Raw genomic sequence first — 14584 nt, 5'->3', positions numbered from 1 at the left:
TTCCTGGGATGGGGGAGGGAGGGGTGGGCAGCACATGGGAGAGGCAGAGATCAGAGTCGCTGCTCCATATCAATCTCCTGGAGCTGCGGGTGATCCAGCTTGCACTGAAGGCATTCCTTCCCTCTCTCTGGGGAAGTGTAGTGCAGGTGTTTACGGACAACACCACCGCCATGTGGTATTGCAACAAACAGGGTAAGGTGGGGTCCTGGACCCTGTGTCAGGAGGCTCTGCGCCTCTGGACATGGCTGGCACATCACGGCATTACTTTGGTGGTTCAGCATCTGGCAGGTTCTCTGAACGCCAGGGCGGACGTACTCCGCTACCGGTGCATGATGGATCACGAAGGGCGTCTGAACTCTGATTTGGCGCAAGGTCTCCTTCAGCAGTGGGGAGAGCCTTGGTTAGATCTATTCGCCACCGAAGAGAACGTGCAATGTCATCAGTTCTGCGCGTTGGAATTTGCAATGCGGCACTCGCTCGGAGATGCTTTTCGTTGCAAGTGGAGTTGCGGTCTGTTGTACACCTTTCCGCCTATACCACTTCTGCCCAGAGTGCTGAAGATCAGGCGAGACCGGGCCCAAGTCATTCTTGTTGCTCTGGACTGGCCTTTAAGAGTATGGTATCCCGAGGTACTCAGTATGAGCATCGATCCCCTGATCCGTCTGCATCTTCGAGAGAATCTTCTGTTGCAGCAGCAGGGAACGGTCCTCCACCCGAACCTGTCCAGCCTCCACCTCCATGCTTGGAGATTGAGCGGCGATAGTTGACACCTTTCGATCTTCCTTTCGAAGTCTTTGATGTCATTCTGGCAGCCAGGCGTTCCTCGACTAAAACGGTATACGCCTGCCGATGGAACAGATTTGTGGCATGGTGCACAGCGAAAGCTGTGCACCCCCTTGCGGCTTCTCTTTCTGAGGTTCTTCTGTTCCTTCTTTCATTGGCCCAGCAGGGCTCTGATCTGGGCACTATCAAAGGTTATCTTTCTGCCATTTCCGCCTTCATGAGGCTTCCTGATCAGCCTTCTCTTTTTAAGTCCCTGGTTGTTAACCGTTTCCTAACTCTTTGTTGGCTACGTGGGCGCCAAAAGAGGTCGGGCGGTGCACAAACGGACCATCTCCCGGTGGATCGTTCTGTGCATCAAAGCATGTTACTCCTTGGCCAAGAAGGAGCCTTCTGTGGGACTGCGTGCCCATTCGACCAGGGCAACGGCAGCCACTACTGCCTTGGGACGCGGTGTCCCCTTGCAGGATATTTGTCAGGCAGCTACGTGGGCCTTGCTGCACACGTTTACCAAGCACTACTGCCTTGACGGTCAGGTCCGGAGAGACTGCTTCTTTGGCCGTTCTGTGCTCCGTGGCTTTCTGGTGTAACTTGTTCGTAGACCCTCCACCGGGGTTGGTATTGCTGGTGTATCTATTCTAAGTTAAGGAATCGATCACTAACGTGTCTTTCAGATGCACAAGTTACTACTTGTGGAACGATATATCTGTAGGAGACATTAGTTAGTGATGGATTCCTTACCGCCCCACCCATCCTCCCCGTTCTGCGAGCTGATTGCTAGGGTTAAGGTCATCCCCTTTTAGGGCCCTAGTTTTATGCACCAAAGGTCAGTTTATTGCATGGCTCTGCGTTTCGGCTCTAAGTTTTGTACAGAACTGACGTCTGTGCGCATGGGTGGCGCCCAAGTAGTCTCCGTGATGTCATCCCAGCGCACACGATGCCAGTGATGGGCTCGGAGCCGCACGGCACCACCTACTGGCGCGCAGGGGTACTGCTATGTAGAAAACTTTCCGGATCCAGACTGACTCCTGAGGAATATTGTAAGGTAAGGAATCTATCACTAACCAATGTCTCCTACAGATATATCGTTAAACAAGTAGTAGCTTGTGCTTTAAGTCCTCTGACTGTCCCCTTCTTGCCAGGGGTTGACCCTTGCCCTATGTGGGGTATTGGCTGCTGGCAGGTGTCTGACTTTGCCTTCGTACGCTCCTGTGGAGTTTTCATTATGGCTATCCCTCTGGGGCTCCTATACCTCCTTTTACTGCCGCCCGCAGGCTCGCATCTCTCTGTCTGTAGTGCTTGGGACTCCAGGTCTATGCCTTGTGGTATCTACCTCGCGTAGCCTGGCATCTTGCTTTTGTCCTATCGTCAATCTTTTGGTGCCAGCCCCTTCTGGGTTGTTCTTCCAAGTAGGGAGTTGCTGTGGACATCTCTGTTGTAGGTTATGGCCTTTTGGCTTATTCCTCATCAGTTTTCTCCACATCCCGCTGCCTTCGCGCAGGGATTTCTACGTTTAACTAGCATTCTTAACAGTGGCGGAGTCGCGGAGACTGTTCTCCTTGATCCCCTGCTCTTCCTGGCATCTAGGACCCGTGAGTTGGTCCTAAGAACTTCCTTGTTAGGCTAGTCTTTTCTTCTAAATTGTGCCTGGGTTTGGCCGGTTATCAGCATCTTCTCGAGGCTGTTTCTGCGCCATGCTCTTCCTCATGGCTTGTGCGGCCCATTGCCTTCTTGCTATTGGGCGCATCTCTTGCTTCCTGGTGTTCCTCTTGGCTGCATACGAGCGTCTTTCGGGCTGTGAAGGGGCATCCTTTAAATGCTCTCCACATGTCTGACTGGCAAGGGTCTCCGCAGTACTCTTCCTCTGTGGTACATGTGAGGGCGCTACCCGTTCTCTCCACCATACCACTTAACCAGTCCTTTGGGTTGGTTCGTCGAATGCCGCATCCTGCGGTTCTTTCACGCCATAAGGTTCAGTTCTTCTTCCTGCGAGGTGCTGAACTATCTTTTCACGCCAGTTTCTTTGCTGGGTGTGTTTATCTTCTATGTCGGCCCGTGCTGTACGAAGGTCAGTATCCTGCTGCCTTCGTATCTTTACGGGAGCAGGTTTCACAGTGTTTTACGCTGTTTAAGGTATTTAGCTGGGGCTTAGCTCTGGCTTCTTGTCGACACCTTAGATACTGTGGATCCTTCGAAGTTCGGCATTTTTTCAATCAGGCACAAGCATTCTGGCTTGTTTTCCTTCTCTCATCCCCTCTACATGTGGGGATTTTCATGTTACTCTGGATGGGCTGTGGTACCCTCTCTTCCCCTTGATTCCCCGCTCTCTTCAGGGCTTAGGGGTCACTTCTTTCCCCACTGTGTTTCGCCCTTTGGTTGACAACACTTTTGGTCATGGTATTGACGTCGGGGGTCTCTCTGGACCTTCTTGGGTTCAGTCGCAGTCCCGCCTCCTCAAGGGGTATGGCTTTGGTATCCATTCTACTTAAGGAATCTGTGGCTAGACTTCTCTTATCAGATGAACAAGTTGTATACCTTCGGTAACGATGTATCTGGTAGAGACATAGTCTAGCTGCAGATTCCTTAACGCCCACCCGTCCTCCCCGTCCTGCGACAATCTCTTCAGGTTGGGCGGCTTCTTGCCTTCGCCTCCCTTCAGGTGGCTTTATTCCTCTGCGGGGTGATGCCTTCTCTTCTCTCCGCCTCACGAAGCTACATTCTGTTTCGGGGCTCTGCTTTGCTCATTCTTGTGATTGGACGGTATGCTCATGTGCCATGTGTCTAATTCTTCTATCTTCAACAGCTTGAGGTCTCTTGCCTCCCCTGCAATCTAGCGGTTGCAGTTTCTGTCAATGCTTCATTCGGCAGGTCCATTTTTCAGATCTGATGTCTCCTTTTGGGTGACGCTTTATGGTACTTTGTCTTTGCTCCTGGGTTCTGGACTGGGTGTCCTTCAATGTCATATATTGTGGTTGCAGCCTTTCTGCCGGCTGCTGTGATGGTTCACCACAGAGCTATGGCTCACATGGTGAGTCTTGTGCTTCTGGTGGCACAGGCTCCCACAGGCCAAGGGTTCTATCCTGCCTATGCTCTGCATCTTCTTTTGCCTCCTGGGGAGGTTTGGGACTTAACCATTGAAGAGGTCCCTCCCAGAGTAGTGCTGTTCTTTTCCCTCCCTCAGTTTACAATATACGGTGCCTGGCACGGTCTTTCTATGGTGATGTTTTGCTCACCATACCTTGTTTTTCTTTTCTTTTTCTGTACACTGTTCCCATGTTTTCAGTTTTTGGTGGTGGCTTCGCGTCCTGATGCGGAAAAGTCTTAAGACAAAAACTGATGTTGGTGCGCCAGGGCGGGGCATATATGGCTTCGCTGATGTCCCATCCGTGGACTATGTCAGGGCAGAGCCGTACGCCCCCCCTTCCCCGGCATGAGGAGGTGCTGCTGCGCAAGATTTTCCGGACCAGTCTGACGCCTGGGGATAGTTTAAGTTAAGGAATCTGCGGCTAGACTATATCTCTACCAGATACATCGTTACCGAGGGTAAGTAACTTGTTTGTTAGGTCAGGGGGTCATTATCATTTACACTGTGGAGGGGGGAGACTGGGTGGAGGGCTGTGGTGGCCGAGGACTTGCACATTACTAAATGCTGGAGTTGAATCTGGAGGTCTTCGTCTTATCGTACTTTTGCACCGGAGCTCGTGCCCTTCCTCACTATACTATTTAATCATCGCTTCTGAGCAACAAGTCACCCCTTCCATGGGAAAAACAATTGTGGCAGTACTTCCTAAACCTGGTAAGATCCCTCAATCTGCTCTTCTTACCGCCCGATTGCTCTTCTGAATCTACATGCAAAACTTTATTCCAAAATGCTGGCTACTCGTCTCGAAACAATTCTCCCTGCTCTCATAGATCTGGATCAGTCCAGATTTATTAAGGGGCGACTAATCCACGATAACTTGCGGGGTATCATCCATATTATTGAAAAGGCCCACAAGAAAAACATCCCAACAGCACTTCTCTCGCTAGACCCGGAGAAAGCTTTCGATTGCGTGGAATAGATATTTTTTATTTAAAGTGCTCCAGCGCTTTGGCTTCAACAAATCCTTTATAGGGTTGATTTGCACGAACTATCACTCTCCTAGCTCTCAGGTCCTTGTCAACAGAGTTGCTGCCTCCCCCTTTCACTTGACTCGCGGGACGAGACAGGGCTGCCCTTTATCTCCCCTCCTTTTGCCCTGAGCATCGAACCCGTGGCCCACAGCATTATAGGTAATCGGGAGATCCAAGGAATGCTTTTTGGCACAGACTACCGTAAGATATCGCTGATGACTGCTTCTCCCAGTGTCCGATCCCCTTGTCTCTCTCCTAGCTATCGAGGCAGAGCTGGAGTCGATCAAAGGCGTGGCAGGTTTCAACATCAGCCTGAAAAACTCCTTCCTATTGAATCTTAAAATACCCAAAGACGATTGGCGGAGGGTGAAGGCTTTCCGTTGCACCATTAAGGAGATCACCTACTTGACGGTTAAGCTTACCCCTCCGGTGCGGTATCTATATCAAGCGAACTTCCCTCCTCTCCTGCGACAATTAAAGCTCAATCTGGGCAAATGGAGTGCGGCTTACATCACCTGGTTAGGCAGGACTAATGCCATTAAGATGAATGTTCTCCCCAGCTTCCTTTATCTTTTTCAAGGGTTGACTATTCCAGTGGAGGGTGGTCTATTTAGGGAATTGCGGCATATGCTGACCAAATTCGTTTGGCAGGGGAAAAGGGCGTGACTTCCCTACAAGTTGCTTATTAGACCGCGCAAAGAGGATGGCTTGGCATTACCGGACTTTCAGTCCTACTACAGAGCGACGCAAATGCGGGTGATTACGGAATGGTTGCTGCGGGCTTCGGAGAAGCATTGGCTTCACATAGTCAGGTAACTGGGCATACTATCTGGCATCTCCTCTGGAAACCTAAGCAAGACAGACCACTCAATGCCTACGTTAGCACACCTACGTCCACCACACTTAAGGTCAGGTATATCCTCACTACCAGACTGCACCTTACGACCTCTCCCTCCCCTCACACACCTATACATTTTAGCGCTGCATTCCCCCCCGCACTACAAGAAGGCCCCTTCGAGGCCTGGAGGGAGGGCGGTTGCAACATGATCTCTCACTTGTTTGACAGAGGAGAACTCCCCACTTTTCAGGACTGCAAGAAACAATTCGCGTTAACAAAGAAGAATACCACTACTTGCAACTGAAACACTGGGTGCAGCAGCCCTTGGTGCGGCAGGCCGCCACCAGGGAGTTGTTCCCTATCGAAGTTTGCTCAGTCTGGGTCCTCCTCCAAGGGTGTATCTCCTATCTGTATGCTCTTATCCAATCAACGAGTCCCAGGACGATGCTGCGTTTCAAACGTTTTTGGAACGCTCTCGTAGATGCCCCTTTGGAGGACAAACACTGAGCATTTAGGTAGGGTTATAGTGAAATTCAACCGCTCCATGTATCTCAAAGAAACCCACTGTAAAATGATGTACAATTTGGTACTTGTACCCTCAGAAACAACATATGATTTTTCCGGGTTCATCGGATAGGTGCCTGAGGGGGTGTGGGTTGTTAGGCGATTTCAGACATATTTGGTTGGACTGTCCCGTCAAACCTTTTTGGAAGGAGATACTGTCCCAAATCAAACTTATATTAGGCTATCCTATTCCCAGCTCCATGGAACCGGTTCTGTTGGGGGTCCGAGATCCGAATTTGAGAAGACGGACACAGGGCGACAAATCAGTGATGTGGCTCTGCTTGGGGGCTGCCAAAATGACAGTTGTCGTGGCTTGGAAGAAGCTAGAGGCCCCATCCTTAACCCAATGGCATGCGAGATTGTGGAGGGCTTTGGCGCGCGTGACTGATATAATTGAAGACACCAGGAAAGGTTTTGATTACATTTGGTCTCCACTGATCAGCTATTTATCAGAGGGGCTTCCTTTGACGGCTCATCGGGATCTATGAAAAGTGCATTGAGCACCTAGGCAGAGGCCCCAATATCCCAATCCTCTGGCTCACTTTTTCCTAATTTGCACCATGACATCTCAGTTATGTTTATTTCCTTTTTTACTTGGGTATAATTAAGTTTCCTTTCCCTGTTACTCTCTCGGGAGGGTATATTGTTATTTGAAAACATTGACAGGAATGCAACATGTTAGGATGATGCTGTTATATATCTGTTCTTTCGACTCGGACCTGGTAGGAAAACTGTTACTTTCATGAGCGGATGATAATTTCGACTAATGTTGCCTATGTAATGCTTTTGTCGCACTTTCTGAGAATTTCAATAAAACACATTTTGAAATAAAATGCAGTTCACAAATATTTTCTAGGAGTACTATTTCTTGCCCTACTTGTGAATTCTTGGGAATTCACTAAAGCCGTATACCTGCACTTGATGCAAGGACATATACTTTGGGTGCACTTTTGATACTTTCTTCAATAATTGGGCCCCAATTTGGTCTGGCGTTGACCATAACCTTTAGCGTTTATTAAAATTATCTCTGTATAGGCTGGCTTCACTCTGAGTGGCAGCATTCTGCTGTTTCGCAAGGAGCATATTTTCAAAGTATTTTTGTTCAGTGCCAGTAACTATTGTGGCAGTGTGTTTTTTTGTGACCAAAAATATTTTTGCTTTTACCAATGTTTGTTATAATGGTGAGGGTCCAGCAGCTCCCACACCAAAAGCTGACCACCAATTTTAGATCTACTGGCTTTTCCAATGCTTGTTTGTTTCCAATAATCTTATTGAAACTTTTTTTCACCGATTTTCCATTATTACCAGCATGCATCAGCACATTACTAAATGATGCTGCAAAGAAATGGTACTTGAAACTTTACAGTAGTTTAGCTAAATGTTTTTTCTCCTGCTCATTTTTTTGATCAACATTTTATTTGAAAAGCAAATAATAATCAGTTTGCTTCCAAGCTCCTGCAATTAATTGCATCACGTTAGAGCATTCTGGGAGCATTATACATAGCCTCATATTGCTAAACTTTAAAGTGTGTACACCTTTTTATTCTGAAACAACTCTCCATAGTGCAGTCATAGCTTACATTTACTTGGAGCGCTCACCTTAATAGTGAAGGCTTTCAATTAATGAACCATAAATACAAGTTTGAACAGCATTAACATACGGACAGAAATATTACCTTAACTAGACCGTGCCCTTCTCTGATCCGTAATGTGGTACTGCAAACTGGCAGCCAAAGGGTTTGTGCTGCAGGGTGTTGGGCCTACTTGTCCCAAGGAAAAAATACACATAAACTTGTTGCCCTTGACACCAAACAATATGTTCTGGGTGTCGGGTTATAGGAATTCCACATCCCTGACATGGCTGTGTAGATGGAAGTCTGAGGTTTGGACCTATGTCTCTTGTCTGAAAGGTAGTATTAAGATAGGACCTGCATCTTTATGATTGGCTACTTACTGTTGCTGCTGTTTTCAGATATCTTTTAGATGTGAAGATGTGAAACAATTTTTGTTTTGAGTAGACATTTCAGTCAGGAGCTGTAGCTTTGTGGAATGAACAATTTTGTGCGATTTAGATTAGAACTTGTGCACTACAGTGTGAGTTGTAGAGGTGACTTTTGAATTTGTACATGAAGTGTAATAAAATCATTTTTTTCTTCAAACATGCAATAGTCTATATTTAGGATGTTTGTTGACAATACTAGAAAATGTAGCTACATACTATGCAATACATTCTTAAACTTCACCTTGAAAAACTCTCAACAGAATTTCCTTTGTCAGGATTTGTTTCAAAGTTTGTAATTTCTTTCTGTTTAGGGGCTTCTCCAGTGCGGCAGTGCTCAGTTGAGTTTTTCCCCCCACCTCCTCAAATGACGTTGCCACATGTATTGGTAAGTACATGTGTTTGTCTGTGTGCATTACAGAATATTGGTATCACATACTTGTGCAGCTTGGGCATTCCCAGCATGTGATAAAAAACTGCTGTTGCTATACAAGGACTGCAAGCCTTTTCAATGTGATATCAATGCCATTATGGCTCTGGCTTGCATCCGCATTGCTTCACTTCTTTACGTCTTAACTATTTGAGCTACAAATTATTTTACTGATTTTACTGTTGTCCAGGAAGCAGTATTTTGTGAGATTATGCCAGAGTTTTAGTTCATCCACTTTTAGACTTTTGTCCCAGGCTCTGTTGAGTTCAGTTCTTGTTGATTAGTCAACCCAGTCCTACTGTATGAACATCAATATTTGGCGTAGATGTAACTGATTCCTAGAAGTAAAAATTGGTGTTCATACTTCATCCAGAGACCAATTAGTTTACTGGTTTTGTGGGGATCAGTGCTTGCCTTAGTTTTATTCAGTCTTCACTAGGGATCTTTATGGCAAATCAAGAATTTGGGAGCTGCCATGCATTAATAAATATGCTGAGAACATCCAATTATACCTAAAAATCTCTACTGTAAATGGCATTACCATTCTAAGGGGTTGTCTCTGCAAATTTCAACCGTGCACAAATAAGAACTTTCCTCATTTAAATCCACATAAAAATGAATTCCTTTGCAAGTACACATCCACATAAAACCCGACCTCGCAATTCTGGATGCTCTCAATTTAGCGGAGTTTGTCTTTTACCCTTTGTTTGTGAAATCCTTGTCTGTTTCAGATAGTCAGCAAGGCAACATACCTATCGTACCCTCTGCCCGTAGAGTGCATCCTTGCAACCATTTAAGCCTCTTAGTGCACCTATATCCTGGTATTCAGGACACCCAGTTCTCATGGACCCATCTGGCTAGAGTCCTTGGCATTGTTCCTCTCACTCTATCTAGTGCCCAACTGTGAGAAAGTGCATCTTTCTTGCATGGTATGCCCCCACTTTTTGCTGAATTGCTGAATGTACTTTGACTGAGTGTACCCTGGACTCCTGCCAATCAGGTGCCCTGGGCCTATGTTCCTTCCCTAAAAACACAAAACCCAAATTGGCAAACCCTGGCCACATGTCAGCCCCTGGTAAATGGTACCCTAGGTACCCAGGGCCTTGTGACCAGGGAAGGCCTCCAAGGGCTGCAGCACTCATTGTGCCACCCTTAGAGGCCCTGTACCCTTAGACACACCCACTGACCTTGCAGTCTGGGTGCAAGACAAAATAAAGAGTCGACATGGCGCACATCCCTGTGTGCCATGCCCATCACCTACACTGCCATGGCATACATCAGCCACCCCTATAGCTGGGTGCCCTATGCCAATGGTGTGGGCACAGGAGCAGGAGCCCTGTGCCCCTACAGTACCACAGGTCCATTCCTGGGCACTGTAAGTGCAGTGCTGCCATTTAAGAGTACATGGTGCTGAGAGCTTGTCAAACACGAACTCCACAGCACCATAATGGCAACACTGAAGACTGAGAAGTTTGGTGTCAGACTTCTCAGCACATTATATCCCACACTGGCAGTGTGGGTTTAATGTCCCAAGCACCCCAGAGGGCATCTTGGAGATGCCCCCTAAAACCTAACCTACAATCCACATCCGTTCTGAGGCTGCCTTGGCTGCCACACAGCAGACCTGTTGTTGGACCCCTGGGTAGGAGAGCCCCTGCTCTCCTGGGCCTGCAACAATGCACATCCTGGGCGAGGTGCTAAATCTCCTCCCCAAGGATGGGCAGGGGGAAGCTTCAAAGGCATACCGCCTCTGAGCTTCCCCAGGCCACTGCAACCAACCACTCTGGTGGGAATGCTTGGCCGGAAACCCCAAATAAGGACAGGGGATGTGCCAGCCTGCCAACCCCACCCCTCAGGTGGGGGAGGCGAGGTGAAGCACATCTCCGGGCTCTCCATCTTGAAGATTGAAAGCCCTACCCTATCAGGACGAGGCTACTGCGCCCCTCCCACAGGAGAGAGGCAGGATAGAGGGGGTGTACCCACCCCAGGACATGGACCCATTGGTCCCTGCCCTTCACCTACCTGTAACGCCCCTAAACCTAGTATTTAGGGGCACCCTGAACCTTCCTTTCCCAGATTCCCAAATCTGAAGAAGAGCTAGATGAAAGATGACCTGCCCTGCAGCTGCTAAGGAGAGGAAGACACCAACTGCTTTGGCCCCAGCCCTACCGGCCTGTCGACCCTCGAACCTGCTCCTGCTCCAACCCGGCATCTCTTGTGGCCAGCAACCTCACACACCCCAGAGGACCTGGCTACCTTTTGACTCTAAACCCCTGGGACTCCCATGAGTAGAGGCTCTACTCAAAATCTACTTCTAATCCCTGGCAGCAGCCCGGAACCGCGAACCCAGCACACTCTGCACCAGCCAAGCCTGGCCTGTGCCGGAGTGAACAAAGACCACCAGGACGACCCCACGGCGACTGTGACACCGAGTCCGGCACCCAAGGACCTCCCTCGACACTCCTGAAGAAGCCTGCAGCCTCTGAACAAGCTGCCCTCCCAACCGCTATCAACAGAGGGTAAGATTTCCCGACACCAAAAGGCACCCCTGCACCCGGCGCCGCGCGGCCCCCTGAGCCCAATCCCGGGGTACCTACCTGTCCTCCAACTACCCAACTTACCTCTCGAAGTGTGGTGGCACCTGAAGAATCTTCGTTCACGAGCTTGCAGTCTTTTTCTAAACTGGAGATTTCCCATTGAAATCAATTGAGCGCCCGAAGGCTCAAAAGCACCCTGCACCCAGCCGCCCGAGTGGCCCTGGAAGTGCAACCTCTACACCTATCTACTTCCCCACTTGCCCTGAGTAAGTGACCAGGAGCCCAGCTCCCACAGCCGCATGGCATGCTAGTCCGCAGCCACCAACCAAGGCCCCCCTACCTCTCATAGGATAACATTGGGCCTAACTCTCTGCACCCGGCTGCCCTTGCGCCGCTGAGGGTGAACCAACTGTACCTACCTGACCCTGGGAGACCCATGAGTCTATGTCCAGAACCTTAACTCTGCCAGTCGAGTAATTCCCTTTAAACCGATAACTCCATTTTCTTCATAGGGTAACATTGACTTGTTTCTACAGAAATTTGTAAGTGTGGACTTTTCAAATCTTAAAATATTCACCAAAAATTAGCCGAGAAACGAAAATACTCACCTGCTATTAGGTGAGCTCCCAGTGCTGGATCAACTGTACTTACCAGTAACCCAATTTTCTCCCATAGGAAATCATTGACTGTTTTTATGTGAAATTTCTTCTGTCAATTTCTGCAAGCTTTAAATATTCTTTAAAAATCGTATAATATCTGAAAACTTAATTGCTTACCTGTTTTGGATAAAGGTCCCAGTACTGAGTCTAGGCACCCAGTACTGGATTAGAAAAGTAACGAGAACATACTATACCTGCAACTTTAATTTTCTGCCATAGGGAATCATTGACTGTTTTCTATGAAATATTTTCTAAGTGTCAACTTTTAAAATGGCAAAATATGGTCTAAAAATCATCACAGTAGTTAGGTCGACTTTTATCACTTGATCTTCCCTCCTTGTCCTACCCCAGATGACCTATAAGCCGGTTTATTCAGAGCTGCGTAGGCCCATTGATTTGATATTGCTAACCTGAGCTGCCTCATTTAATATTTCCGATTTATTAGGAGCACACTTCCCCCATCATATATTCAGGTCTTTAGTACGAGTAGTGCAAGCCTCGGGGCTTTGCTGGCCCATAAAAGTATTTTTGTTTATTTTACCAAAAAAGTGTCTGGTATAAGGCAAGGGCAGTTTTTTTAGTATGTATACAGATTGGGCTAGTGCTATCATTTTAAATAATGCAACCCTCCCTAGATTAGAGACCGGTAATGCACTCCAATGCAGTAGGTCACTGTCGAGTTAAACTCTCAATGGGTCTAGATTATCTTCATAATTTATCTCCACATTTCTAGAGATCTAAAGCCCTCTATTTTAAATGTAGAGTTTCTTCTCTCCTTGGCAGTGGTCGTTCCCCTCTCCATTTCCCACCAAGAGAATATTTGGGACTTTCTCCAATTTAGTGTCAATCCAGTATATCTCCCATAGAGATCAAGTATGTCACTCAAACTAACCAGGGAGACCTTCGCCTCTGTCTTGTACAATAGGACAGCATTTACAGAGATTTTCTTTCATTCCGCTTCCTGCTTATCTAGAGCCTCCTTTACTATGGTTAAAAGCATTGGTGACCGAGGGCAACCCTGCCTCATATCCTACCCAATTGGAAACTCACTAGATATCACTCCCTTCATTCTCACCTGTCCTCTAGGGTCTTTTTGAAAGACGTTTAACCTACTACAGAAATTTATGTCCTAATCTCCTCTTTAGCAAGACGCCAAATAGGAATGGCTTTTCCACCAAATTAAACGTTTGTGTATTTTTTTTTTTTTTTTTTGTTTGAAACCGTTTATTGCAATCTCAAATATATACAGGTATGGGCCTACAACCTTCCGGCCGGCCGCTAGAGTGACAGGAGCATATGACATACATACAAAAAGGCTCTTGGCGTTGCAGAGAGGTAAATGAGGAGGTATCAATGACGTGGGCCACATGACTCCGAGCCCCCAATACGGTTTCATTTTATAAGAACACAACAACACAAAGAACCACACCCGCAAGGCAACCCGCAATCCGAAGTAACAGTACGTGCTCCTTAAGTGGGGGACCCCAACCATCCACAAGAATCTAAAGAGGGGAGTGGGAACAGATCAGGGACTGGGGAACCCTGTGCCCGGGGCCGGGGGAGGGGGTCAACTAGGGGGACGGAGCTGGTGAGGCAGCCGGCAGTAGTGGTGGCTCACAAATACCCCCGCGGTATGCGTTCCAGGGGCCCCAAACTTTCACCCACGCCTCAGGCTTACCTCTCGCCACATACACCACCTTTTCTCGGAACATGCACCAATCCATGTGTTCTTTCCAGGCCGACACCGCCGGGGGCCTCTGGGATCCCCACAGCTGCGCGATGTCACGCTTAGCTATCATATATCCCAGAGTCACCCATCGTGTCTGCGGAACCGAGTAGTCAGTTGGTTCCCACACATTCAGCAAGCATCTCCTCGCTTCAGGCAACAGCGCGACACGCGTAACCACTCGCAGGACCTCATGCACACCACGCCAGAATCGCTCCACCTTCGGGCATTCCCACAGAATATGCAAAAAAGTCGCCAAAGCACCACACCCACGCTTACACAGCCCATCCTCGGCATAGCCCATACGCAGAAGCCTTGGCCCCGTCATGTAAACCCGGTGGAGGATCTTTAGCTGGACGAAGCGAAGGCGAGCCGGTATGGCCACCTCCTTCGGGGAGGCCACCGCGGACATCCAGTCCTCGTCGTCCAACTCCAGCCCATCGGCAACCCAGGCCTCGCGGAGGCCAGTCAGCAAGCCCGAGCGATCATTAATCAGTTTTTTGTATATGAGGGAGATCGTGCTGTCCGGAACATGGCCATCCAGCACTCTATCCTCCAGGGGGGAAGACTCCGGAATGGAGGCGACGTCTGGGAAGACGGAGCCCGGTGCGTGACGGACCTGCAAGTACCGAAAGTATTCACTGCCCTGCAGCTGAAACTCCGTCTGCAGCGTCTCGAATGTTTTAAATCCCCCCCTCGTCCAGAGATCCCCCACTGTACTGATGCCGATCGTGTCCCACTTCTCGAAGCCCTTCGAGGTCCACAGGGAGCCCAACCTCTCAGACGCATATAGCGGTGACGCCCGGGTCAAACGGTCCTTCCACCCCATAGCTGCGTTAGCCGCGTGCCATACTCGCACCATGACACGCGTAGGTCCCGTCAGGCGGGGGTCGGGCGCGCCAGAATAGAGCGCTCGATTGTAGTCGCCACCAGGCAGG

At 48.6% G+C, this 14584-nt stretch overlaps 1 protein-coding gene across 1 annotated transcript in view; it reads left to right on the top strand.

Annotated features, from left to right (window-relative positions):
* Positions 1–14584, top strand: part of ZFC3H1 (zinc finger C3H1-type containing) — an 844920-nt gene that overhangs the window by 89485 nt on the left and 740851 nt on the right. Inside the window, exon 7 of the mRNA XM_085652529.1 lies at positions 8609–8682. Coding sequence (XP_085508655.1) covers positions 8609–8682 — 74 coding nt within the window. The remainder of the gene's footprint in view (positions 1–8608; positions 8683–14584) is intronic.

This window comes from Triturus cristatus, chromosome 4_1 (genome assembly GCF_964204655.1).
Source record: "Triturus cristatus chromosome 4_1, aTriCri1.1, whole genome shotgun sequence".
Classification (NCBI taxonomy): domain Eukaryota; kingdom Metazoa; phylum Chordata; class Amphibia; order Caudata; family Salamandridae; genus Triturus; species Triturus cristatus.
This window is presented reverse-complemented; position numbering and strand designations above follow the sequence as displayed.